At 43.9% G+C, this 27730-nt stretch overlaps 1 protein-coding gene across 1 annotated transcript in view; it reads right to left on the bottom strand.

Moving 5' to 3' along the window:
• Positions 1-14302, bottom strand: part of mcoln1a (mucolipin TRP cation channel 1a) — a 74812-nt gene extending 60510 nt beyond the window's left edge. The window contains exons 1-3 of the mRNA XM_073069161.1: positions 14200-14302; positions 11337-11545; positions 5832-5999 (exon numbers count right to left, since the gene is read on the bottom strand). Of these exons, the coding sequence (XP_072925262.1) occupies positions 5832-5999; positions 11337-11545; positions 14200-14224 (402 nt within the window). The 5' untranslated portion in view covers positions 14225-14302. The remainder of the gene's footprint in view (positions 1-5831; positions 6000-11336; positions 11546-14199) is intronic.
• Positions 14303-27730: the final 13428 nt, after the last annotated feature.

Raw genomic sequence — 27730 nt, 5'->3', positions numbered from 1 at the left:
AGCTAACAGGAAGGAGCTTAAGAAGGAAATTAGGAGAAACAGAAGGGGCCATGAGAAGGCCTTGGCGGGCAAGATTAAGGAAAACCCCAAGACATTCTACAAGTATGTGAAGAGCAAGAGGATAAGACATGAAATAACAGGACCTATCAAGTGTGACAGTGGGAAAGTGTGCATGGAACTGGACATGTTTGGCACAACTTTGTGGGCCGAAGGGCTTGTATTGTGCTGTAGGTCTTCTATGTTTCTATGAAATATCAGAGGTACTTGATGAATACTTCAGTATTCACAATGGAAAAGGATCTTGGTGATAGTAGTGATGACTTGCAGCAGACTGAAATGCTTGAGCATATAGATATTAAGAAAAAGGATGTGCTGGAGCTTTTGGAAAGCATCAAGTTGGATAAGTCACCGGAACTAGATGAGATTACCCCAGGCTACTGTGGGAGGCGAGGGAGGAGATTGCTGAGCCTCTGGCAATGATCTTTGCATCATCAATGGGGACAGGAGAGGTTCCAGAGGATTGGAGGGTTGTGGATGTTGTTACCTTATTCAAGGGAGTAGAGATAGCCCAGGAAATTATAGACCAGTGAGTCTTACTTCAGTGGTTAGTAAGTTGATGGAGAAGATCCTGAGAGGCAGGATTTATGAATATTTGGAGAGTCATACTATGATTAGGAATAGTCAGCATGACTTTGTCAAGAGCAGGTTGTGTCTTACGAGCCTAACTGAATTTTTTGAGAATGTGACTAAACACATTGATGAAGGAAGAGCAGTAGATGTAGTGTATACGACTTTTAGCAAGGCATTTGATAAGGTACCCCATGCAAGGTTTATTGAGAAAGTAAGGAGGCATTGGATCTAAGGGGACATTGCTTTGTGGATCCAGAACTGCCTTGCCCACAGAAGTAGCTGTAGATGGGTCATATTCTGCATGGAGGTCAGTCACCAGTGGAGTGACTCAGGGATCTGTTCTGGGACCTTTAATCTTTGTGATTTTTATAAATGACCTGGATGAGAAAGTGGAGGGATGGGTTAGTAAGTTTGCTGATGACACAAAGGTTGGAGGTGTTGTGGATAGTGTGGAGGACTGTCAGAGGTTACAGCGGGACATTGATAGGATGCAAAACTGGGCTGAGAAGTGGCAGATGGAGTTCAACCCAGATAAGTGTGAAGTGGTTCATTTTGGTAGGTCAAATATGATGGCAGAATATAGTATTGAAGGTAAGACTCTTGGCAGTGTGGAGGATCAGAGGGATCTTGGGGTCCGAGTCCATAGGATGATCAAAGCAGCTGAGCAGGTTGACTCTGTGGTTAAGAAGGCATACGGTGTATTGGCCTCCCATCAATCGTGGAATTGAATTTAGGAGCCAAGAGCTAATGTTGCAGCTATATAGGACCCTGGTCAGACCCCACTTGGAGTATTGTGCTCAGTTCTGGTCACCTCACTACAGGAAGGATGTGGACACAAAAATACAACTGCAGATGCTGTGGATCAAAGAATACGTACACGACGCTGGAAGAACTCAGCAGGTCAGGCAGCATCCGTGAGAAAAGAGTAGCCAACGTTTCGGGCCGAGACCCTTCATCAGGAATGGGGGGGAAGAGAGGGTCGAAGCCCAGAAATAGAGATGGGGAGGGGGAAGGGCTAGAGGCGCCAGGTGGAGAACCAATCAGAGGAAGAATAAAGGGGGGAGGGGATAAGCATGAAAGAACTGTAGAGATAAAGGAGCAGAAAGTTGAAAGGGGAGAGAGGCAGAGAGGGACCTAGGATAGGGGAAGGGGGAGGGGGAGGGAATTACTGGAAATTGGAGAATTCAATGTTCATACCACCAGGCTGGAAACTACCCAGACGGTAGATGAGGTGTTGCTCCTCCAACCTGAGTTTGGCCTCATCATGGCAGTAGAGGAGGCCATGTATGGACATATATAGATGGGAATGAGAGGCAGAGTTGAAGTGGGTGGCAACCGGGAGGTCCTGTCTATTGTGACAGACGGAGTGGAGGTGCTTGACGAAGCGGTCCCCCAATCTGCGTCGGGTCTCGCCGATGTAGAGGAGGCCGCACCGGGAGCACCGGATGCAATAGACAACTCCAGCAGACTCGCAGGTGAAGTGTTGTCTCACCTGGAAGGACTGTCTGGGGCCCGGAATGGTGGTAAGCAGGGAGGTGTGGGGACAGGTGTAGCATTTGCGCTTATAGGGATAAGTGCCGGGTGGGAGTTCTGTGGGGAGGGACGTGTGGACCAGGTAGTCGCGGAGGGAACGATCCCTGCGAAAAGCTGAGAGGGGTGGGGAGGGAAAGATGTGCTGGGTGGTGGGGTCCTGCTGAAGGTGGCGGAAGTTGCGGAGGATAATGTGTTGGATCCGGAGGCTGGTGGGGTGGTAGATGAGGACAAGAGGAACCCTGTCTCTGTTGTGGTGATGGGAGGATGGGTTAAGGGCTGAAGTGCGGGAGGTGGAGGAGATGCGGGTGAAGGCATCTTTGATGACTTCAGAAGGGAAACCATGAAGGATGTGGAAACCATAGAAAGGTGCAGAGGGGATTTACAAGGATGTTGCCTAGATTGGGAAGCATGCCTTATGAAAACAGGTTGAGTGATCTTGGCCTTTTTTCCTTGGAGCAACGGAGGATGAGAGGTGACCTGATAGAGGTGTATAAGATGATGAGAGGCATTGATCATGTGGACAGTCAGAGGCTTTTTCCCCAGGGCTGAAATGGTTGCCACAAGAGGGCACATGTTTAAGGTGCTTGGGAGTAGGTACAGAGGAGATGTCAGGGTTAAGTGTTTTTTTTTATGCAGAGTGGTGAGTGCGTGGAATGGGCTGCCGGCGACGGTGGAGGCAGATATGATAGGGTCTTTTAAGAGACTCCTAAAATAGGTACATGGAGCTTAGAAAAATAGAGGGCTATGGGTAACCCTAGTAATTTCTAAGCTAGGGACATGCTCAGCACAACTTTGTGGGCTGAAGGGCCTGTACTGTGCTGTAGGTTTCTATGTTTCTATGAGAGGGAAAGGGATAGGCAGACAGTGCAGAAAACTCTTGTGGTCATTCCCTCAATAATAAGAATACCACTTTGGATACTGCTGTGGGAGTGGAGGGGTTGTAATGACCTACCAGAAGGAAGCTGAAGTGACTGGGTCTCTGGCACAGTCTGGCTCTGTGGCACAGAATGGAAGAGGATGCAGTAGTGACAGGAGATTCCATAGTTGGAGGAGCAGACTGGAGGTTCTGTCTTAAGGCTGATATATACTTCTGCATACGGGCTACGCCGTAGGCCTGATTTATACTTCTGCGTATGTTGGTGTGACTGCGTCACTCTGCAACTCACTGCCAAAATACTAGTTGGCAGTGGGGTTTCTATGCCACTGTGTTGAGTTTCTTCGTGAGAGACATGGACAAAGAAATGCATTTCAAATATTTTCGGATGTCGCCAGGTAGATTTGATGATTTGATTCATCATCTCCAACTATGTATTTCGCATCGGTGTACGCACAGGCTACAGACATGGTGGAGAAGCAGCAACCAGGAATGCGTAGGAGGAACTGCGATGCTACCAAGCGGAACAATCACAGTTGTTGCCGTCTGCGTCGCCACAATGCACAAGTTACTTTTTTGGGGAGGTGCACATCACCCTACAGCGTAGGGTACACGGAACCTACGGCATAGATTCCACACAGAAGTATAAATCAGGCTTTAGGGAGAGGATAGGTTAACATTGTAATCAGTGGATGAGTTGAAGTATGATATGGGGGGAAAATTGTCAGGAATACAGACGAGAAAGTGTTATATTTGAACGTATGTCATATATAGAATAAGATACATGATCTTGTAGCACAGTTGGAGAGAAGCTGGTATCACATTGTGGGCTTCACTGAGACCTGGCTAAAAGAAAATCATAATTGTAAGCTTTACAACCAAGGATACACCTGTATCAAAAGGACAGGGAAGTAGGCAGAGGGAGTAGGGTGGCTCTATTGGCAAAAAAAATATCAATCACAAGAAAGAGGTAACATAGGATTTGAAGATGTCGAACTTTTGTGGGTTGAATTAAGAAATTGCAAGTGTAAAAAGACCCTGATGGGAGATATATACAGGCTTCCAAATAGTAGCCAGAACGTGGGATACAAATTATGGGAGATAGAAAAGGCATGTAAAAAAGGCAATGTCACAATAGGCATGGGGGATTTCAATATGCACATAGATTGGGAAAATCAGGTTGGTGCTGGATCCCAAGAGAGGGAATTTATAGAATGCCTACGAGAAGGCTTTTCAGGGCATCTAATGATCGATCTCACTAGGGAAAAAGGTGATTCTGGATTGAGTGCTGTGTAATCAATCAGATTTTATTAGAGAACTTAAGGAAAAGAAATCCTGAGGAGACAGTGATCATAACATGTTAGAATTCACCCTGCAGTTTGAGAGAGAAGATAACGTAAGATCTATCAGTACTACAGTGGAATAAAGGGATTGCAGAGGCATAAGGGGGGAACTCTGACTGGAAGGGAACAATAGTAGTGTTGGCAATAGAACAGCAATAGCTGGAGTTTCTGGGAGCAATTCAAAAGGCTCAGGGTAGATAAATAAGCAGTAGTATTCGAAAAGGAGGATGATGCAACTGTGGATGACAAGCAAAGTCAAGATAACATAACAGTAAAAGAGATGGTATGTAATACAGCAAAAATTAGTGGGAAGTTAGATGTAGGAAAGCTTTTAAAAAACAAGAGAAGGCAACTAAAGAAGCCAGAAGGAGAGAAATGGTGAAATAAGAAGGTAAGCTAGCTGATGACATAAAAGAGGGTACAAAAAGATTTTCCAAACATATAGAGCAAAAGAGAGGCAAGAGTGGATATTGGACCTCTGGAAAATGATGCTGGAGAAGTTGGAATGGGGAACAAGAAAATTAGGATGAACTTAATCGGTTTTTGGTGTCTGCCTTCACTGTGGAAGATGCCAAAAGTATGCAATATTTTCGAGTGTCAGGGGGCAGAGGTGAGTGTAGTTGTTACTGCTTGGGAGAAAGTAGCTGGGCAGCTGAAAGGTCTGAAGGTCAATAAGTCACCTGGACCAGATCCATCCCATGGTTCTGAAAGAGGTAGCAGAAGAGGTTGTAGAGGCTTTAGGAATGACCTTTCTGGAATGGATCCAGAGGACTGGAAAATTTGTCCCTCCACTCTTCAAGAAGGGAGGGAGGCAGAAGGAGGAAATTACAAGCCAGCTAGCCTGACTTCAGTGGTTGGGAAGATGTTAGAGTCTATTATAAGGAGGTTCAGGGTACTTGGCACATGATAAAGTCAGCAAGGTCAGCAATGGTTTCTTTAAAGGGAAATCTTGCCTGACAAATCTGTTGGAATTATCTGAGGAAATAACAGGCAGGATAGACAGAGTCAATGGATGTTGTTTACCTGGATTTTCAGAAGAGCTCTGACAAGAACTAGATGAGCTAAATAGCCTAATTCTTTCCTATATCTTACGATTTTGCAAGAAAGCAACCTTCACATGGTCCAAGTTTGAAGACCATGGGGTTAATGATGTACTCCGGCCAACATTTAATCTTTTCTAGTATCAATAAAGTATTTTATCATCCATGGTGGAATCCTGCCAAGCATTTTATAAGGTGACTACGCATCAGAACATTACTTGTTAATTACATTAAACATAAACTTAAAATAGTGAAACTTCATTCAAAATTATACTTATTCAGATTAGCCTACCAGCTGAAAGCTAGCTACACATATCAAGTTACCTTGCACAGTAATTTAGAGATATTTAGAAATTAGGCAAGAGTCCAAATCCTAACAGGAAAGAGTCTAATGGAAGCAAAACAACCAACCTGTTCAACTGTGTAGAAAATACATTCATAAACATCCGTCTTCGTATACACAGCATAGGAATCATCCAAGTCATCTGCATAATTCTTCAAGAATAGATGCTTAAAAGTCAATGTGTTTTCCTCTGTAAAATCCACCACCATCTGGTTACTCAACCCAAACAGGATTAACTGTGGGAGACAGGAAGAGGCATCAGTTTCTAAACAAGTTTTTAATGCCTTAGTAACAGGGTTTTCCCTACCTCTATGCCATGTGAGGAGAACATTTGCAATATTTTGGCAAGCTTTTGTTTTGCACAGGACCCTCGTGTACAGTGGTTCCCAACCTGGGTCCACGGACGCCTCGGTTAATAGCAAGTCATTACATAAAAAAAGGTTGGGAACCCTTCCTCCAATGGTTTAGCTCAAGCAAGTAACTTTGTAGAGAAGGAAGGTCAAGGATAGCTTATTGGAGAATGTCTGTACCTGTCAACCCCCTGGACTAATTCAAGGATGAATAAAAGAATTCCATTACCACACTCAGAACAATGGCCAAAGGAGTATCTTTGTCTTGGGACCAATTTACCAATATTCCTCTCTGTTAGTTTAAAGTTAAAGTTACCTGATTATTTCTTAAATGCTTTTAGAGGAGCTTATTGCCACATTAAAGTACTTTTCAATCAGTACTTTTAGCTCCACATAGACACGATGCCATTCACAGATAATAAATCTCCCCACTTCTTTAGCAGCTTCACTTTATCGTTCCCACCCAAACCTACCTGGCCTCTGTATAGTTCAACTGTCACTACATACAAGGGTAGGGCAGAATATGTGACTAACCCTTGAAACTTTTTTTTGATAGAAACGATATTGGTTCCCACTCTTGGGGCTCACCAACAAGCCATTTTTCAATATCCCAAGGACACGGCCTTGAAGACTAGCAGGACTTCAGGGTTCTGAGGTTTTGCAGCCCTGGGGGCAAGCTAATTCTAAGCAGGTGCTGCTGACTGAAGCATCACAGGAAAAAAAATGGAATATCAGGTACAGCAGATCAGTTGTCCAAGGTCTCAGTACTCAGTGAATCTCTCTCTCTCTCTCTCTCGATGGGGGAAGAGTTTGAAGCTGATTTTCAAGTAAAAGAACTCAGGAAGAGCAAAGCAGCAGACTTTAGTACCGTAAATCAAGTTGATTGTTTTTGTTGGTCTCCCCTCTCACTGTGTGATGCCTCTCTGTCCCTTTATTAGGGAAAGAAAGAGTCTGTGGTATGTCAAATTGTCCGGAGAATAATTAGTTTTTGTAGTGCTGCAGATCATAGTCTTTCCTGGGGGCTTTAACATTGCTTGCTTGGTGGGTGGAGGATGCTAATGCTTTTTTGCTGAAGTAGGGAAGGGCTTTTTTATTTTCTTCAGCGGTTTGAACGGGGCACGACTGCACAAGCGCATGGAGGTCAGCCAGTGAGAACAGCTTCAGTATTCACTACGGAAAAGGATCTTGGCAATCAGAGTGATAACTTGCAGTGACTGAAAAGCTTGAGCATGTAGATATTAAGGAAGAGGATATACTGGAGCTTTTGGAAAGCATCAAGTTGGATAAGTCGCCGGGACCAGACAGGATGTACCCCAGGCTACTGTGAGAAGCAAGTGAGGAGATTGCTGAGCCTTTGGCGATGATCTTTGCATCATAAATGAGGACAGGAGAGGTTCTAGAGGACTGGAGGGTTGCAGATGTTGCTCCCTTATTCAAAAAAGGGAGTAGGGATAGCCCAGGAAATTATAGACCAGTTAGACTTTCTTCAGTGGTTGGTAAGTTGATGGAGAAGATCCTGAGAAGCAGGATTTATGAACATTTGGAGAGTCATAATATGATTAGGAATAGTCAGCATGGCTTTGTTAAAGACAGGTCGTGCCTTATGAGCCTGATTGAATTTTTTGAGGATGTGACTAAACACATTGATGAAGGTAGAGCAGTAGATGTAGTGTATAGGCTTTTAGCAGGGCATTTGATAAGGTACCCCATGCAAGGCTTATTGAGAAAGTAAGGAGGCAAGGGATCCAAGGGGACATTGCTTTGTGGATCCAGAACTGCCTTGCCTACAGAAGGCAAAGGGTGGTCGTAGACAGGTCATATTCTGCATGGAGGCCGGTGACCAGTTGTGTGCCTCAGGGATCTGTTCTGGGACCCCTGCTCTTTGTAATTTTTATAAATGACCTGGATGAGGAAGTGGAGTGATGGGTTAGTAAATGTGCTGATGAGACAAAGGTTGGGGGTGTTGTGGATAGTATGGAAGGCTGTCAGAGGTTGCAGCGGGACATTAATAGGATGCAAAACTGGGCTGAGAAGTGGCAGATGGAGTTCAACCCAGATAAGTGGGAGGTGGTTCATTTTGGTAGATCAAATATGATGGCAGGATGTAGCATTGATGGCAAGACTCTTGGCAGTGTGGAGGTTCGGAGGGATCTTGGGATCCGAGTCCATAGGCCACTCAAAACTGCTACGCAGGTTGACTCTGTGTTTAAGAAGGCATACGGTGTATTGGCCTTCATCAATCGTGGGATTGAGTTGAAGAGCCGAGAGGTAATGTTGCAGCTATACAGAACCCTGGTCAGACCCCACTTGAAGTACTGAGCTCAATTTTGGTCACCTCACTAGAGAAAGGATGTGGAAACCATAGAAAAGGTGCAGAGGGGATTTATAAGGATGTTGCCTGGATTGGGGAAAATGCCTTATGAGAATAGGTTGAGTGAACTCGGCCTTTTCTCCTTGGAGTGACGGAGGATGAGAGGTGACTTGATAGAGGTATACAAGATAATGAGAGGCATTGATCACGTGGATAGTCAGAGGCTTTTTCTCAGGGCTGAAATAGCAAGTACGAGAAGGCATAGTTTTAAGGTGCGTTTTAAGGTGCTTGGAAGTAGGTACAGATAAGATGTCAGGGGCAAGTTTTTCTTAAAAAACGCAGAGAGTGCGTGAAATGGGCTGCCCACCAAATGGTGGTGAAGGCGGACACAATAGGGTCTTTTAAGAGACTCCTGTATGGATACATGGAGCTTAGAAAAATAAGAGTGGTAGTTCTAAGGTAAGGACATGTTCGGCACAGCTTTGTGGGCCCAAGGGCCTGTATTGTACTGTAGATTTCCTATGTTTCTAAGGGGGATGGGAGGTGATTTGCTGCTGCTTGTGCATGGGAGTGGGGAGTAAAGGGGGTCTTTGGGATTCTGACATTTTTACTGTCTCTCATTCTTTGAGCCACTCTTCTGTTTTTGCGGACGTCTGCGAGGAACAAGAATATCAGGTTGCATATTGTATACATTCTCTGATATTAAATGGAACTGTTGAACTACTGAAACATTTCCTCACCCTCAGCTAACTTGTTTGGACTGAGGACACCTAATCAAGGTGGATAAAATTATAAAAGTTCAGTAGGTGCACAGCAAAGATGTCTATTAACTAGTGAGTGTGAAGGTAAAAAGGCAGAAGCATTGGAAGGAATTTAAATACATTTACACATAGCTAGAGGATGATGGGTTTCAGGAACTTTGCTGAAATAGGCAAAGATTTAAAAACATATTTAGGTAACTAAACAGAAACAATGTACCCTTACCAAAAAGGCCAAGAGCATAAAAAAAAGGAGTTAGTATCAGCTGCTTTTCTTTCAGCCTATTTGAACACAGCAGACCAAATCATTGCTTTCTGTGGTGTAAATGTCTGATGGAGGTTGATCAGTCAAATAGCGCAAATTAGCTTAAGGGGAAGATTTACAGCACTGGGAGTATTTACTGCAGTATTTACAGCACTGGGAATTTAAAAAAAACCCAGCAGGCATCTGAAATAAAGGCAAAAAAAAGTCCTGGGAATTGAGGAAAGGTCTGGATATCTCTGGTGCAAGAGATAAAATGTTGGAATCTGGAGGGGGGGGGGGGGGGGAAATCCGGTTGTGACCCTCCATCTAGATCGCACCCACTATTGTCACAGTCAGATGAAAGGTCTCAACCTGAACAAACAGTCCACTTCACTCCACAGATGCTGTGTGATCTGCTGAGTTCTTCCAGCAGCTTGTTTTCTGTGGACTTGGCGCAGTAAATAGAATGCTCCTTTACTTTTTCTAGAACTGAAACCAACTTGTTTTCTCTCTTTTTTCCAGTCTGAAAGAGTCTCAGAACAGAATAGTACAGCACAGGGACAGACGCTTCATCCTAAACTGGGTTCCATGGACCTCTTGCTTAATGGTATTGGTCCATGGCCTAAAAAGGTTGGGAACCCTTGCCCTAAAAGTGCTCTGTCTACATAATGCCCATATTCTATATTCTCTGCATAATGTGCCCATCTAAGAACCTCTTGAATGCCTCATTTGTATTTGCCTCCACCCTCTGCCACCCACCCCTACTTAAAAACAAAATTGCCTCACATATTTTATCTTTTCACCTTAAGCACAGTGAGATATTCATGCAGACATTTCAACCTCGGGAAAAAGATACCAGCTGGCTGTCTATGCTTCTCATTATCTTAGAAACTTCTGTCAAGTCTCCTCTTAGTTTCTCTTGCTCCAGAGAAAACAACCAGTCTGTCTAACCTCTCTTTACAGCTTATACCCTTTAATCCAGGCAGCATCCTAGTGAACCTCTTTGCCAAAGCTTCCACATCCTTCCTATAATGGGGTGACCAGAAATTAATGCAATACAACAAATGTGGCCTAACCAAAGTTAAAACTCCCTCTCTCACTTCTCTATCCAGATCTACAGCCTTCTATATCATTTGGCTATCTACACTGCCCATAAAACCACCAATCATTGTATCCCCTCTGAAGATCAACCACTCCTGAGGTGAAGGAATTTAATCCCTGAAAAACCAATCCTTTATATTGCAACTGCATCCCTGGATGTTCCCAGTGAATCTGAACCCATGAAATCACCATATTCACCCCTACCCTCAACAAGCTAATCTAAACTGAGTGTACTGGCCCAGTCCAGTTAATCTTTCCTCATAGGCATCCCAGGAATCAACACTGTTTTATGTTCTTCCATCAAGATAAGGATCAGGTTAACTGGTCTGCTGTGCATTTTTCCTCTTACTGTTCTTGTTAACAAAGAGGAATAACATTTACTTCCCTTTGATTTGCGAGAACCATTCTAGAACCAGTGCATTCACTGCCACCGTAACTACCTCTTAAAATGGTCGACGCAAGTCATCAGGACCTGCAGTTCCATCCCATTAATTTCTCCAACAGTATTGCTTAATTAATACTGAATTCCTTCAGCTTTTTGTCCTCTTCTACAAATCACTTTCTATAAATTGATAAATCTTTTGGAGTGCACTAGCTTGTATAACTTCAGCTGATACGTCACGTGTGCCTGCAGGCGACTCCTGTGTGTAGACACTGGTCACCTCAGCAGATACTGCAGCAGCTGAGGAGCAAGGATGACAATAAGCCCACTACTTGTCCCTTGAAGTTCCAATTTCAGTCCACTGTTTCCACCTAAGCTCACTCCAGTGTAGAAGCTGTGACACCTCACCTGCGCTGTGACACCTCACCTGCACTGTGACAAAGATGAGTTTAATGATTTGCACCAGCAATTTGAAAGGTTTCCGGCCTTTTGCTCGATATTTGTCACAGGGACTCATGAAATAGTACTTCAGTGTCCTCTTCAGTTCTTCTTCGTTTGTGTCCAACATTGCTTGAGAAGACAGATCAGAGTCTTGGGAGCCGTAGCTGTTTACTGGTGTGAGCAGCTTTTCCCTCCCTAAACAGAAAGAGGAGAGTATAAAAATCAACTTCCAATAAAGCAGCAAATGTCAGGCTTCTGAACTCTTCAGTGTGACCCCAGGCACTGTGCTCCCACCCTAACCCATAATCACCCAGATATTCCACAACCATCATGGAGGAAGACACCCACCATCCCAACTGAAGAACAAGGGTAACACAATGCCTTGCCATCAATGCATGCGTGAAGAAATTCCGGTTAAAAAAAAACACACAAGTTTTATGTTGATTTATATACTTCATTACCAAATATATATTTCAGGTGTACTTTATTCTGCACCTCAAATTTTGGGTGCAGATGTGCAAATTGCGCAAGTTGGTGGGATCGCTTGATGGACACAGCAGCCTCCTAAGATGCAAGATTCAGTGAAATATTTGGTAAAGTATTCCTGGTACTCATTTGAACAGTCCAATCGACTAAGAAATGGTATCAAATTCTGAAGACTATTAACATGAGGATTAAAAAAGAGCCTTGTACAGCAACTGCTAAATATCTCTGGAAGCTCATAGGATGGATCCCAATCAGCTCATCACATCCTCCCTAAGTTTGAATCTTTTCTGAACTCCTTCAACACCATCCATTTCATGATCTCATCCGTCAGACCCCACTCCCCCAAACTCTCTCTCTCTCTAGGCAAACCCGGGCCCACTACTGTCACAAACCTACTCAAACACCAGCTTCCAATCCAGTCCCCATCCACCAGCCCTGAAGTAGTGAGGAGCTTCAGCCACAGATCCACAATCATGGTTTTCTCTCTTGGGAAGAAAATATCCCAGGCTCCTCCTTCAGTAAAGGAGCAACAGCGCTAGAGCGAGTCTACATCGACTACTAAATTAAACAAGGCTCAAGAGTGGGTTAGAGACAGAGCAGAGTGAAATTAATCATTCACTGAGAAACAGACGCTGGAGTCATCTGTCAACGTATCTTTCAAACAAGACTGCATCATAATGTCTGAATAATACAGCACAGAAGCGGTCCCTGTTTCATGCCAAGATACTCACCTAAGTTATTTGCCTATGTTTGGCCTATAAACCATTCCTACCCACATACTTGTCCAAATATCTTAAATGCTGTTATCATACTTGCCTCAGCTACTCAAACGTCAAGCTTCTCAATAGAGGGATGACAGGATTTATTTCTCAGGCAATCCCGAACTCTGGAACTGCAGAATCCACAGCTCAGGGAGGTGGGAAGTGACCCAAGGGTTTCAGAAGAAATATCCGGTGTTCTGTTCTTGTGTGTTCCTGTACTTATCCCCTCTGTCCTGGGACACAAACATCTATAGCTGAAGCAGCACTTGCACTTCTTCAGTTTAGTGCTTGTGATGTGGTACATTTGTACAGGGGTAAAACAAACGCAGATTGGCTGCCTGCTTTGTAGAACACTTGCAATGCAATAAATAACTGAGCTGCCACTTTAATCCTGCCTACTCTAATTGCTCTTCGTTCAACTTTTTACTTTGCTCCAATGATACCCACAAAAAGCAGCATTTTGTCTCTGTGCTGATGCCTTGAGACTTTTACACTGAATTTAATAAATTTGGTGGAACCTCTCTTTTTTTGATGTGGCTGGTTCTGTTTTGTCTACTTTCCCAATTTGACAACTTTGGGCTGTACACTCTGCAGCTTAATACAATTCTCAATCTGAAACATGCTGTTGATTGTTTCCAACATTTTTTGACTTTGCTTCATAATTAAGTGCCTTAGCATGATTTTGAAGACAGTTTACTAATAAAATTCCACAAACTCATCATCTAATTCAATTTTCACCGAGATAAACTTTGGCCAGTATAAGTTCCCTTTTCAATAAGAAAGGGACAGTGAAAGCAGTTGGCTGCCTGCTACATTGTGATAATTTTTTTTTAAATCAGGAAATAACCAGAAGGCCCGGGCAGGCTAAGCCACAGTCTTCACCACAAAAGCACAAATGCTGACTACCCCTTTACCTTCACAAATGCTGCTAAGCCTGGTATTTTCTGGCGTTCTTTTTGGTGCTGCAAATGACATGGTTATCAACTGCACAATACTGTGGACGTCTTCCTGTTACCGAACATCAGGAGGAAATCCGAGAGAAATTGTACAGAATTCCTTCACACTCACCTCACCATCCACAAGCTTTTTACCAAACCAGTTTGGTATCATCCTTTGTTGAAGAACACAGCTGAGTGAGATGTAATTTGTATATACTGCAATGCATACGCTATTACAGGGAGAGATTGGATGCTTTAGGAACAGAAAACAGTGCACTTCTGAAGCGTCACTAAAAAGAGTCAAGTCAAACATTTAAGGCTTTCGCTCTTCCCTTTTAGAAACATTCAAATTCGGTTGTTTTATCAAGAACACTTGTTTACAGTGCTCAAAACAAAAGTCGCAACGTGACCCAGCTTCTCTCTCCCCCCACTCTGTGCAAGAGACGCAGTTTCAATGTGCACATCGCGGCCCACGTTACACCGGGCAGATACCACTCTGGACCAAGTAACAGCAGCTCTCCAACACCAAAAGCACCACGCTATCAGCTGATATCACCACGCTCCACATCACCCACAATTAGCTGGGGTGAAAAGAGAAGTGGCCCAGTCCCGGGGGTGGTAGTGAAAGAGATCCGACCACACAATAACCGCAGGGAGACACTACCTGACTCCCGGCGAATCCCTGCCATAGTCCCCCTCGGGCAAACCGTGGCCAACCGCGGACTTCCAGCACCCGGCCCGCTGTCGCCGAAGACGCTCACGTCACGATCCCGTGATCCCATCAATCATCTCAGGCACCGCCCATCTTCTGACTTGTTAACGATTGGCAGTGTCCAATTTAAAGGTGCATTACCACCAACAATCGGAATGGAATGTGGTGTAGAGAGTTGGGAAATAAAACCCCTAGTTCTTCTTTATCAAATGAAAGCTAAATCACCCCAAAAAGCACTACAGATTGTAATATAATGAATTAAAGTCACTTCCATAACTTCATGTACCTCCTTCCCGACTGTAACAATGAGAAGAGGGCAAGACCTGGGTGGTGGGGCTCCTTAATGATGGACGACGCCTTCCTGAGGTACATCTCCTTGAAAGTGTCTGGGATACCCACCAATTTTACAAGTTTCTGCAACTTACTTTGATTCAGAGCAATAGCCCCACCCCCCATTCCAGACAGTAATGCAGCCAGTCAGAAAGCTTACCATCTGTAGAAGTTTTTGAAGGTTTTGGGTTTAAATAAAATAAGGTGCTGGATAAGAAGCAAAAAAGCAAGAATGTACCAGAGCTCAGCATCTGTGGGAGAAAATGGACAGTCAATTTGTCTGATATTTCTTCAGAGACTTTGAACACACCCTGAGCCTTTCTTTCTCCTGGTAGACATCTCAGAGAGGGTAATCTAGTTATCATTGCTGGCAATGTTGGCTTGGGCAAAGTCCATGTCCTACAGTTTGGAGCATTTGCAGAAGCAGCTTCGTCGGTGTTTTTCCAGGGCCTTTCTGCAGCCCAAGTCTCGGAGCATTGCAGGGCATCGAGTTACACAGCAGGCAACAACAGAACACTGGAGGAACTTAGCAGACTACCAGGAAAAGTAAGGGCAGTAAGCAGTTGTGCAGGGTTCCTCTGTGGCCATTTGCCTCACAAACAGATATACCTCAGGATACGGCTGAGTGTGATGTACTTACAGGGGCTAGCAACAGTGGCCAGATCTCTGGCACTGTGCCTGGCTCTGAGGGAAAAGGGTGCAGTCAGACAGGGTGAAAATAATAGGAGATTCATAGTGAGGTGGACGTGACATTCTGTGGCCACAGACGTGACTCTAGAATGGTGTGTTGCCTCCTGAGTGCCAGGGTCTCTGAGCAGCTGCAGAAAATTCTCAAGGCAGACTGCAAAGTGCAAAAGATCGTTTAATGTAATTTCAAAGTTCTAAGTAAATTTATTATCAAAGCACGTATATGTCACTATATACAACCCTGAGATTGATTTTCTTGCAGATGTGCTTAATAAATCTATAGAATAATATGCACCAACTTGAGCAAAAGACAACAGACTGCAAATAAAAAAAGAAAGAAGAATAAATAAATATCAAGAATATGAGATGAAGAGTCCTTGATGTGAGTCCATAGCTTGTGGGAGCATCTCAATGATGGGGCAAGTGGAGTTATCCCCTTTGGTTCAAGAGCCTGATGGTTGAGGGCCACATCAGGAAGATTCAAACGCTAGTGAATGAAGGTCAGTTTTGAGCCTGGACTTAAACAAGTCAATGGAGGGGGCAGATCTGATAGGGAGGGGAATACTGTTCCACAGTCTAGGGGCTACAACAGCAAAGGTGCAGTCAGCCCTGAGCTTAAGTTTACATCACGGGATAGCCAGGAGCCCCAAGTCAGCTGACCTGAGGGACCTGGAAATAGACTAAGAGGTTAGAAGGTCTGTGATATAGGAGGGGGCCAGCCCTTTTCGGGCTTTATAAACAAACAGGAGAACCTTAAAATCAATTCTAAACCATACTGGTAGCCAATGGAGGAGGCCAGAATAGAAGTAATATGGTCCCTCTTCCGGCCACCTGTCAGGAGCCTGGCTGCAGTTTTCTGGACCAGTTATAGGTGGGACAGGGATGACTGACTAATCCCAGTATACAGCGAGTTGGAATAATACAAGCGGGAGGATAAAAGGGTGTGGATGACTTTCTCGAGATCCTTGAAAGAGACTAACAGCTTGATTTTGGCAATAGTACGAAACTGGAAAAAACTGGCTTTTACTCCTGCATTAACTTGCTTGTCAAACTTAAAGGCGGAATCAAATATCACATGGGGTTTGTCAAGGGGTTTGACATGGGGTTTGACAAGGGGTTTGACAAGGGGTTTGACATGGGGTTTGACAAGGGGTTTGACATGGGGTTTGACATGAGGTTTGACAAGGGGTTTGACATGGGGTTTGACAAGGGGTTTGACATGGGGTTTGACATGGGGTTTGACAAGGGTGGACACTCGCTTTGATGGAGTCAGGGGGTCCAAATAGGACAACTTCAGACTTGCCTCCATTCAACTGTAGGAAGTTTTGTGCCACCCAGCACTTTATGTCCTCAAGGCAGTTCATGAGGCTGACTAGATTTGACTGGTCATTTGGTTTCAAGGGGAGATAAAGCTGTGTGTCATTATGGTTAGTTTTGAGGGGGTGATGGTATTGAATACCATTAATAAAGATGTGTTCATCTTTGCAGACCAGACTTTCCAAGGTTGAATGAAGAGCCAATAAGATGGCATCTGCTGTTAAGTACGAGTACACAAGTGTAACGGAGAACAAAATTATTGTTACTCTGGATTCAATACAGTGCGAAAATGAACACAATAAGCTAAGCAACACAATACATAATAAATACCCAAGTTTTTATATAGAGTCTATGTCCATAAAGTGGTGCTAGGCATAGAAGTGTCTGTACATAAGGTGACTGGCAGGAAGTGATAAAGTATTGGTAGTTGGGGGTGTGGTGGGGTGGGTTAGTGGGTGGAGGTGTTGATCAACCTTACTGCTTGGGGAAAGTAACTGCTTTTGAGTTTGGTGGTCCTGGCATGGATGTTACATAGCCTACTCCCTGATGGAAATGGGACAAACAGTCCACGAGCAGGTGAGTGGGATCCTTCATAATGTTACATGTTGGTACAGATGACATAAGCCAAACAAGGGGCAAGGCCTTGCAGAACTAGTAGAGGGAATTATGTAAGCAATAAAAATACATCTTCTCAAGGGTAATGATCTCCAAATTACTTACTGCATGTGCCATGTGCCAGTGATTCCAAGGAAGGTTGGCCAGATAACTGCACAAATCAAGAGCTGGTTCAAGGATTCAGGTTCTTGGATCATTGGAATTTTTAAAATATTAGAGTACAGGCAATCTGTACAAGAGGGATGGTTTGCACTTGAATCGGAGGGGGACCAATATCCTAGTAGGGAAATTTGCTTTCGTTACCAGGGAGGTTTAAAACTATATTGTCAGCGGGGTGGGATTCAAGAGAGTAAAGTTATTAAGAAGACAGCGGTGTGTACAGAAACCAAAGAGTGTAGCCGAGAATTGGGATAACTGTGCTTACAGTAAAAGGGCAGGTAGAACTATTAACACAACAAAATCTGCAGATGCTGGACATCCAAAGCAACACACAAAATACTGGAGGGACTCAACAGGTCATGCAGCATCTCTGCAAATTAATAAACAATTGGTTCAATGTTTCAATGGTTCAGTTTAATATCAGAGAATGTATACAGTATACAACCTGAAATCCTTACTCTACACAGACATCCAGGAAACAGAGAGAGAGAAAAAACATGGGATGAATGACATGTAGGGTTCTCAGTAACAGTAACCGTAGTGTTAACTGTTCAGGCTACAAAATGGCTTCTCTGTATTGTTATAATGAAATGGCTTCTCTGTAATGCTATAATGGGATTCTGTGTCTGGTATGTTTGGGTTAAGGCTACTGATAAGGGGGAAAATAACCAATGGAGGATTGTTATGCTATCTTGTCTGTGTAAGCTGAGTGGGAGTTTGCGGTCTTTCTCGGGAGGAGAGCAAGGAGGACAGACGTGTGTGGAGCAGGCAGCGGTTCCAGAGCGATGGATACTGGACGTCAGCGGTTCAGACGGTGGCCGAAGGCTCAGAAGGTCGTTGTGGAAGGAACCGGAGGCATGAGCTCCAACGTATTAAAATATGTGCACAAACTGACAAACTGATTACTACTTTGGTGCCTTTAGGTTATCTGTTCCTACTAACCCGTCACTAAGAAATAACTATAAAGTTGCAATTATTTACTCGATTTTGGGTATTGTCTGGTATTTGTATTTTGAGCATGTACTGGGGGGGGGGGGGCATTACACCGTATTTACACCGAAGTATTGCACTACTGGCGGGGCGACGGCGGTTCACCCTAGGCTAACAGGGGTCAACTGGGGCACGGAGGCTACAGACAGAAAACGTTAAAACCCCAAAGACCAAACTCCCCTCCCATGCACAAGCAGCAGCAAAAGCATCAACCCTCCCCACTCCCCCCCTTGCTCCAGCAAAAGCATCCACCCCCACCACCTATCATGAAAGCAATAGCAAAGCTGCCAGTGACCATGATCTAGAGCCCTTCAAAAACTACTGTCCATCCCAACACTTCAACCTCAAGACAGGCGCTCTCTCTCACTAGCGAGGGAGTGAAGGATATCGATCCCACTACAGCAAGAAGGGAGACCAACAGTTCACTGTTTCAATGTTATAATCTGGTGCTTCACCTGTCTGATCCCCCCTGACTCAAAAGACCAACTGACTCACACTCACCATCGAGATAGAAAGAGATCACTCAAGTACAGGGGCCTCCACGTTGCAATCTCCCACGACGTTTCAGATGGCAACATCAGCAAGGAATCCAGCTTGAAACGTAGACATTGCTTCTTCCTATAGATGCTGCCTGGCCTGCTGCGAACCACCAGCATTTTGTGTGTGAGGCAAGGGAATAGTTGGCAGCTAGGAGGCTTTTAAAAGATTCACTTCATGCAACTAGGGGCAGCATGTTCATGTTATGGTGAATTCTGACTGACAAAACAAAGAGGATCTGGTCAGGAAAAAGGAATCAAATGTTGCATTTAGGCAGCTGAAATGAATGAATCCCTCCATGGATACATAAATTTAAGAGCAGGCTTAAAAGGGAAATTAGGAAGGCAAAAAGAGCATATGAGATGAATTTAGCAGGCAGAGTTAAAAAAAATCCAAAGAGCTTCCATAAAACAATAATATATGGGAGGAGAATTAGGCTATTTGGCCCATTCCGTCATTCCCGATTTATTATCCCTCTCAACCCCATTCTCCTGCCTTTTCCCCATAATCTTTGACACCCTTACAAATCAAGAACCTATAAACCTCCACTTTAAATATGCCTCAACAGCCATCATAGAAAACCTACAGCACAATACAGGCCCTTCAGCCCACAAAGCTGTGCCAAACCCATAGCCCTCTATTTTTCTGAGCTCCATGTACCTATCCAGGAGTCTCTTAAAAGACCTCAATGGCAATGAATTCCATAGATTTACCACCCTTTGGTTAAAGAAATTCCTCCTCAATCAACACTAACTCCTGCAGAACATCGATAGTCAACCTGAAAAGGCCCCTTTATCCCCACTCTTTGCCAGTCTGCTAACCTTCTGTCCATGCTAATATCTTTCCTGTAATACCGTGAGTTCTCACCTTGTTCAGCATCTTCAGGTGTGGCACCTTGTCAAGGGATTTCTGAAAATCTGGGTAAACAACATCCACTGACTCTCCTTTGGCTATCCAGCCTGTTATTTCATCAAAGAATTCCAACAGGTTCATCAGGCAAGGTTTTCCCTTAAGTAAACCATGTTGACTTTGGACTTTTTAATCAAGTGCCTCCAAGTACCCCAGAACATCATCTTTAATAATAGACTCCAACATCTACCCAATCACTGAACTCAGGCTAACTGGCCTATAATTCCTTGTCTTTTGCTTCTCTCCCTTCTTAAAAAGTCGAGAGACATTTGAAATTTGGAAAATTACCAGCATCTAGGGATTCTTATAGGATCAGAATCAGAATCAGATTTAGTATCACTGGCATAGGTAATGAAACTTGTTAACTTTACCGCAGCAGTACAATGAAGTACGTGATAACTAGAGAGAGAAAAACTATTACAGTATTTATATATGTCTATTAAATAGTTAAGATAAAATGAGTAGTACAAAACAAAACAGAAATAAAAAGGTAGTGTGGTAACATTTATGTGTTCAATGTCCATTTAGAAATTGGATGGAGAGGGGAAGAAGCTGTTCCTAAATTACTGAATGTGTGCCTTCAGGCTTCTGCACCTCCTCCCCAATAGTAACAATGACAAAAGGGCATGTCCTCAATAATAGACACCTAAGGCACTGCTCCTTGAAGATGTCTTGGATACTATGGATCATTACTAAAGTCACCACAGACTCTCAGCTACCAGATGGACTACATTCCAGATGAACCCTGGGGTGTAGTCCATCTGGTCCAGGTCACTTTCCTACTTTCAAACCCATCAGCATTTCCTTAGCAATAGCAACTAAACACTTAGTTCTGTTCTGCTGACACTCTCAAGTTTCTGACATGTTGCTGGTGTCTTCCACAGAGGAACTAACACAGAATACTTATCTACCTTTCTTTCTTTCTCTACCTTTCTAGCATCATTTTCCTGTGGTCCAATAGCCACTCTCATCCCTCTTTTACTTTTTATACATCTAATAAAACTTTTGGTATCCTCTTTTATGTTATTGGCTAGGTTACTTTCTTATTTCACATTTTCTCTCAGTTTGGCTTTTTTAGTTGCCTTCTGCTGGTTTTTAAAAAGCTTACCAATCTTCTAGCTTCCCACTATTTTTTGTTCTATTAAATGCCCTCTCTTTTCCTTTTATGCTGACTTTGACTTCCCTTATCAGCTACAGTTGCCTCATCCTTCCTTTAGACTACATCATCTTTGGAATGAATATATCCTGTGTCTTCTAAATTGCTACTAGAAAAAACAGCCGTTGCTATTTTGCCATCATCCCTTCTCGTGTCCTCTTTCAATGAATGTTGTCCAGCTCCTCTCTCATGCCACTGTAATTCCCTTTACTCCACTGTAATACTGATACATCTGATTTTAACTTCCCCCTCTCAAACAGCAGCATGAATTCTATCATATCATGATCACTGCCTCCTAAGGGTTGGTTCCTTTACTTTAAGCTGCCTAAGCAAGTCTGGTTTATTTCACAACACCAGAATCCAGAACTGCTATTCTCTTAGTCCCACAAGCTGCTCAAAAAAGATATCTCTTAGGCAGTCTATAAATTCCTTCTCTTGAGATCCACACCAGCCTGATTTTCCCAATCTACCTGCATATTGAAATCCCCCATGACTATCATAACACTGTCCTTTTAACATACCTTTTCTATCTCCTGTTGCAATTTGTAGCCCAAGTTCTGGCTACTGTTCAGAGGCCTGTGTAACTCCCATCAGGGTCTTTTTACCCTTACAGTTTCTTAACTCTACCCACTGGTTTTATCAGTTATATTAACAGTAAAAGCATAACTAGGTTGAAACTAGGTCCTTTTAAAGATCTTCAGGGCACCTATGTATGGAGTCTTCGATGATGGCTGAGATTTTAATGTCTTTTATTTCTCTATAATGTGTCTACTGATGCCAAAAAATCTGAGGGTAATAAGCAGTGAGACCGTGGATCATATGCATATGATGAGGTAGGAGGTATTTGCAAAGCTTGGAGTCAGTTATTCTGGTCAAATCCCCAGGGCCTGAAACTTATGGGAGGTCTGAGAAGAAATTGCGGAAGACCCTGCAGAGATATTTGCTTCATCCTTAGCCACTGGTGAAGTTCCAGCGAAGATTGAACAATTGCCAAAGTTGTTCCATTGTTCAAGAAAGGTATCAAGATCAGGCCAGGGAACTAAAGGCCAGTGAGCCAAGTAGTAGAAGCAATTTATTATTTTATTAGAGATATAGCGTGGTAACATGCCCTTACAGCAGAACAAGCCCATGCACCCATATGAACAAATAACCTATTAACCCTTGTGTCTTTGGAATGTAGGAGGAAATGGTAGCACGGGGAGGAAATCCACATAGTCACAGGGAGAATGTGCAAATTCCTTACAGACAGCGGCATAAGTGAACCCAGTTTGCTAGTGCTATAATAACGTAGCACTAATTGCTATGCTCCCCTTGTTAATTCTGAGGGACAAGATCTTTTAATATTTGGAGGTTCAAAGGCTGATCAGGAATAGTTAGCATGCTTTTGTGTGTGGGAGGTCATGTCTGATGAATCTTTTGGAGTTTTTTGAAGAGGTGGAGTAGATATATGAAGGCCGGATGGTGGATGTTGATTATATTGACTTCAGTAAGATTTTTAACAAATTCCTGCATGGCAGTCTTACCTGAAAGGTTGATTCTTTGACTGGAGGCATAAGACTAGTGGGGATCCTGAGGAGATGTCAGTTATTCATTCCTTAAGTACATGGCATGATTAGTATCATCAACATTTGTTGATGATACTAATTTAGGAGGTCTTGTTGAGAATGAAGCAGTTACAATGAATTGCAAAGAGATCTTGATCAGTTATGGAAATGGGCTGAAGAATGGCAATGGATTTCAACTTAGATAAGTGAGTGGTGATGTATTTTGGACAGTCAAACCGGGGTAGGACTTTTACAATGAAAGGTAAGGCATGACAAGTGTTGTGGAACAGAGGGACCAAGAAGTACATGTGCACATTTGCTGAAAGCCACTTTCAAGTGGACAGGGTGGTGAAGAAGGCACTTACCATATTGACCAGTTTAACTTAAGGGCCTGTTTCCATGTTATATTATTCTGATTCTATTCTAACTCTGATTCAGGTCAGGCAGCATCTATGGAGGGAAGTGGGCAGTTGATATTTTGGGTTGATGTGCTTCATCTGCGCTGAAAGAGAGGGGTGGAACTAGAAGAAAGGGGTGGAGGGAAGGGATCAAAATCAGAATATCTGATATATTTTGTGAAGTCTATTGTTTTGCAGCAGCAGTACATTGCGACATGTAATGATAAAAACTATAAATTACCATAATTATATATAAAAATTAAACAAGTAGTGCAAAAACAAAGAGAAAAAAATTACTGAAATAGTGTACATATGCTCATTGTCCATTCAGAAATCTGATGGCAGAGGGGAAGAAGCTGTTCATAAAATGTTGAGTGTGTTTCTTCAGACTCCTGTACCTCCTCCCTGATGGTAGCAATGAGGTGAGGGTATGCCCTGGGTGATGGGTGTCCTTAATGACAGGTGCTGCCTTTTGAAGATGTGCTAGATGCTGGGGAGGCTAGTGCCCATGATGGAGCTGGCTGAGTTTGCAACCTTTGCAGCTTTTTCCAATCCTGTACGGTGGCTCTTCTGTACCAGACAGTGATGCTAGAATGCACTCCATGGTACATCTACAGAAATTTATGAATCTTCGGTGACACCCAGAAACTTGAAACTGCCCACCCTTCCACTACTGAACCCTCAATGAGGACTGATGCGTGTTCCCTCAACTTCCCCTTCCTGGAGTCCACAATCAATTCCTCGGTATTACTGATGTTGAGTGCAAGGCTGTTCTTTCGACACCACTCAACCAGCTGATGTATCTCACTCTCATGTGCCTCCTGATCACCATCTGAAATTTTGCTAACAATAGTTGCGTGATCAGCAAATTTATAGATGGTGTTTGAGCTGTGCCTAGCCACATGATCATGAGTGTGGAGAGAGCAGAGCAGTGGGCGAAGCACACACCTCGAGGTGCATCGGTGCAGATTGTCATTGAGGAGGAGATGTTATTTCTGATATGCACTGTCTCTGATCTCCCAATGAGGAAGTCGAGGATCCAGTTGCAGAGGGAGGAACAAAGACCCAGGTTTTGGAGCTTGTTGATTAGCACTGAGGGTATGAAGGTGTTGAACACTGAGCCTGATGTAGATATTTCTATTGTCCAGGTGATCCAAGGCCAGTGAGATTGTATCTGCAGTTAACCAATTGTGCTGATTGTCAATTGTACTGGGTCCAGGTCCTTGTTTAGGTAGGAGTTGATTCTAGCTATGACAAACCTCTCAAAGCACTTCATCAAAATAAATGTGAGTGCATCTGGGTGGGAAACTCCTATTGCATTAGATGTCCTTGAACACTCCAGCCAGTTGGTTAGCATCCAGGTAACCATCAGGGCCTGACGCCTTGTGAAGATTCACCTTCATGAAAGCTATTCTGACATTGGCCTCAGAGACAGAGATTATGGCCTCACCAGATGCTGCAGTGATACACACAGGTGTAATGTTATTCTCTCTTTCGCAGCATGCATTAAAAGTGTTTAGCTTATGGATGAAACAAGAGCTGGCAGTAGGTAGGTGGATTCCGGTCAGGGGAGTGATAGCCAAATTTGAGAAGGGAGAGTGCGAATAGTATCAGAGGAGAAGGTGGGAGGTGACAGGTGGAAGTGACGAATCGATGAAAATGATGGAAACTGATAGAAGAGGAAGGTAAAGCAGGACAGAGGTGGGGAGGGGAAACAGATGGGGCAATTGTGTGGGTGGTGGGCAGATGAAAAGGGTAGAAGAAGTGAGAGACACGATGATGGGATCCACATGGATCAAGAGAAGAGAGAGAAGAGAAAAAGTACGGAAGAGGAGTAGTTACCATAAGTTGGAGAATTTGATGTTCAAGCAATCAGGTAGTATACCAGCCAAAAAGAAGATTAAGTGCTGTTCCTCTAGTTGACATTAGCATCTCTATTGGAGGTAGAGGACACACATGCCAGTGTGGGAGTGGGTTTGGGGAATTCAAATGGTAGCAACCAGAAGATCCAAATGGCCACAGCAAAAGGAGTGCAGGTGCTTGACGAAGCAATTGGCCAGTTTACATCTGGACTCACCAATGTAGAGCATGCCAGATCAGAAGAACCAGATACAGTAACTAAGGCTGAGGATTTGCAGGTAAATGTCTGCCTCACCCGAAAGAGTTGTTTTGGTCCCTGTTTGGTGGTGAGGGAGGAGGTATAGGATGCTACATGTCCTATAGTTACAGGGGAAAGTACCTGGGGAGGGAGAGAAATGAGTGGGGAGTGATGAGCAAACCAGGGAGTCATCCCTGCAGAAAGCAGAGAGGGAACTAAAGGGAAAGCTGGTATGGCATCCCATTGTAGATGGTGGTTATTGAAAAGAATGATATACTGGATGTGTAGGTTGGTGGTGTGAGAAGCGAGGACAAAGATAACTCTGTCCCTGTTCTGCCTAGTCAGGATGGGGTGATGGCAGAAGTGTGAGAACTAGAAGAGATGTGGATGAAGGCTCCATTAATAGCGGGGTGTGGAGGGGGGACTGTATTCTGGAAGAGGAAGGCATCTTGGAGGTCCTGGAGTGAAATAATTCATCTTGAGAATAGCTGCAGCAGAGACAAAAAAAAAATGAGCAAAATAAATGGCATTCTTGCAATAGACAGGGTCGAGGAAGATCCAGCAGTGGATGTCAGTGGACAATCTGTCTCCTGAGATGAGCAGAAGAAAAAAGAGACAGGATTCACAGATAGACTAAGTGAACCTAAGTCAGGGTGGACGTTGGAGGTGAAGTTGAAGAAATTGACAAACTCTGCACAGATGCAGGAAGCAGCAGCAATTTGGTCATCAATGTAGTGGAGAAAGATTTGGGAGCGGTGCCAGCTGGTTTTGAACACAGATTCCTCCACGTAATCAACAAAAAGGCAGGCAAACTGGGGCCCATGCGCGTGTCTTTGGCTACACCTATGGTTTGGAGAAAGTGGGAGGAGCCCGAAGAGATGTTGTTGAGGGTGAGCACCAGTTCTGTCAGATGGAAAAGGGTGTTGATGGGGAACTAGTTGGGTCTATGGTACAGAAAGAAATGGAGAGCCCTGAGGCCTTCCTAATGAGAGAGAGAAATATACAGGCGGAGGATGTCTAAGGTGGTGGTGGGTACGAGAAATTAATGTTCATAGTTCAAAATTCAAGTTTAGTCTGGAATTTCCACTTTGCCCATGAGATGGCTTTCTGGAGATCGTATTTGGAAGTCTCTGATCCTGCCCTCAGCAGATTGCGAATCTCATGCTTTATCCAGGGCTTCTGGTCGGGGAAGACTCTGAACTAAATTACAAGTTGAAATCACATGATAAAGGGAAACAGCACAGAATCAGGCCCTTTGACCCAACCCACCCACGCTGACCAAGCTGCTCTAAATGAGCTAGGCTCAATTGGCTGCATTTGACCCATACACCTTTAAACCTGTCCAAATATCTTTTAAATGTTGCAATTGTACTCACCTTGGGTACTTCCTTTGTCAGCTCATTCCAACTTCTCACCACCCTCAGTGTGAAAGACTTGACCCTTTCAACTTAAACCACTAATTTCTGACTTTCCTACAGTGAGGTAAAAAGGCTGTGACCATTCACTTTCTTGATGCTCCTTCTTGATTTTATGAACCTCTATAATGTCACCTCTCAGCCTCCTTGACTCTAGATCAGTCCAAGCCTCTCCTCTCCTCACAGCTGAAATCCTCCAGCCCCAGTAACATCCTTCCTATAGTTGGACAGCCAAAACTGTGCATAGTACTCCGTGTCATCTCACCAACACCTTGTACAGCTGCAACATGACATCCCAATTGTTGCATGCAGTAACTTGAGCAACGTGTGCAATACACCTTCACCACCATGTCTACCCGTATCACCACTTCCACTTTCTCTGGGTACCTCTATCCAGAGTGTGGCAAACCTGTAGAATTCTCCTCTACAGAGGACACTGGAGAGCAAGTCATTACCGGTAAATCTATTCAAGGAGGAGATAAATCTATCTTCTTCATGCTAAAGGGATGAAGGCCTGTGAGAAAAGAGGGAAGGGGTACTTAAGTGATTGTCTTGGATAGTGGGAAAGGTCCAAAAGCATGAATGACCTTCACCCCATCTCTCCCACCCACTGCTCCAACTTCCTCTGTTTCTCTTCTTATCTCCGAATTCAGCTTGTTGCATGTTTGGACAAGGCCATGAGGAGCTCTGGAAGTATGAACCTGGCAATACCCAACAGAGCATGGGTGAGTGGTTATTGGTAAGTGCAGGGCTGACAGCACTGTTAATAACACCTCACTGAGTCTATGTCATACAGCCCTTTGGTCCCATTGGTTCCTGCCAACCAAAATCACTGTGTCGAATAGCAAGAGTAGACTGAATGGATAACTGACCTGATTGGATTGTCCTGGTTTTGTACAGGGTAATATTAAACAGTGTTGTAAGAAGCCAGAGTACAGTGCAAGTATTCAGTGCTACAACATTCATTTGGTGTTTCTCCAAAGCCTTTGCCAGTCTAGTGCTCATTTTGATAGCACACAGAGTGAAATAAACTAGCTAGAGGCTGTTTTCGGTGGGTGCTCACTGGTCTGTGGAATGGTGGAGTAAATGGCCTGGTGCCATACTGTGCAGAGACTCACATACACCTCAGTTGTCTCCATTTGACTTCCTCCACATCTACATCAGGAAGGCCAAGCGTAGACTAGGAGACTGTACTCTGGAACACCAACACTCAGTCCATAATGGCAAGACCATGCTTTAATTACATGCTGCATCAATCGGAGCTACCACCCTCGCCTCCCCCTCCTGAGTCAGTGGGGGCTCCTGCCCACCATCATTCCCATCTCCCT

This window comes from Hemitrygon akajei, chromosome 16 (genome assembly GCF_048418815.1).
Source record: "Hemitrygon akajei chromosome 16, sHemAka1.3, whole genome shotgun sequence".
In the NCBI taxonomy this organism is placed as follows: domain Eukaryota; kingdom Metazoa; phylum Chordata; class Chondrichthyes; order Myliobatiformes; family Dasyatidae; genus Hemitrygon; species Hemitrygon akajei.
Note: the sequence above shows the minus strand (reverse complement) of the source record. Positions and strands in the feature narration are given on the sequence as shown.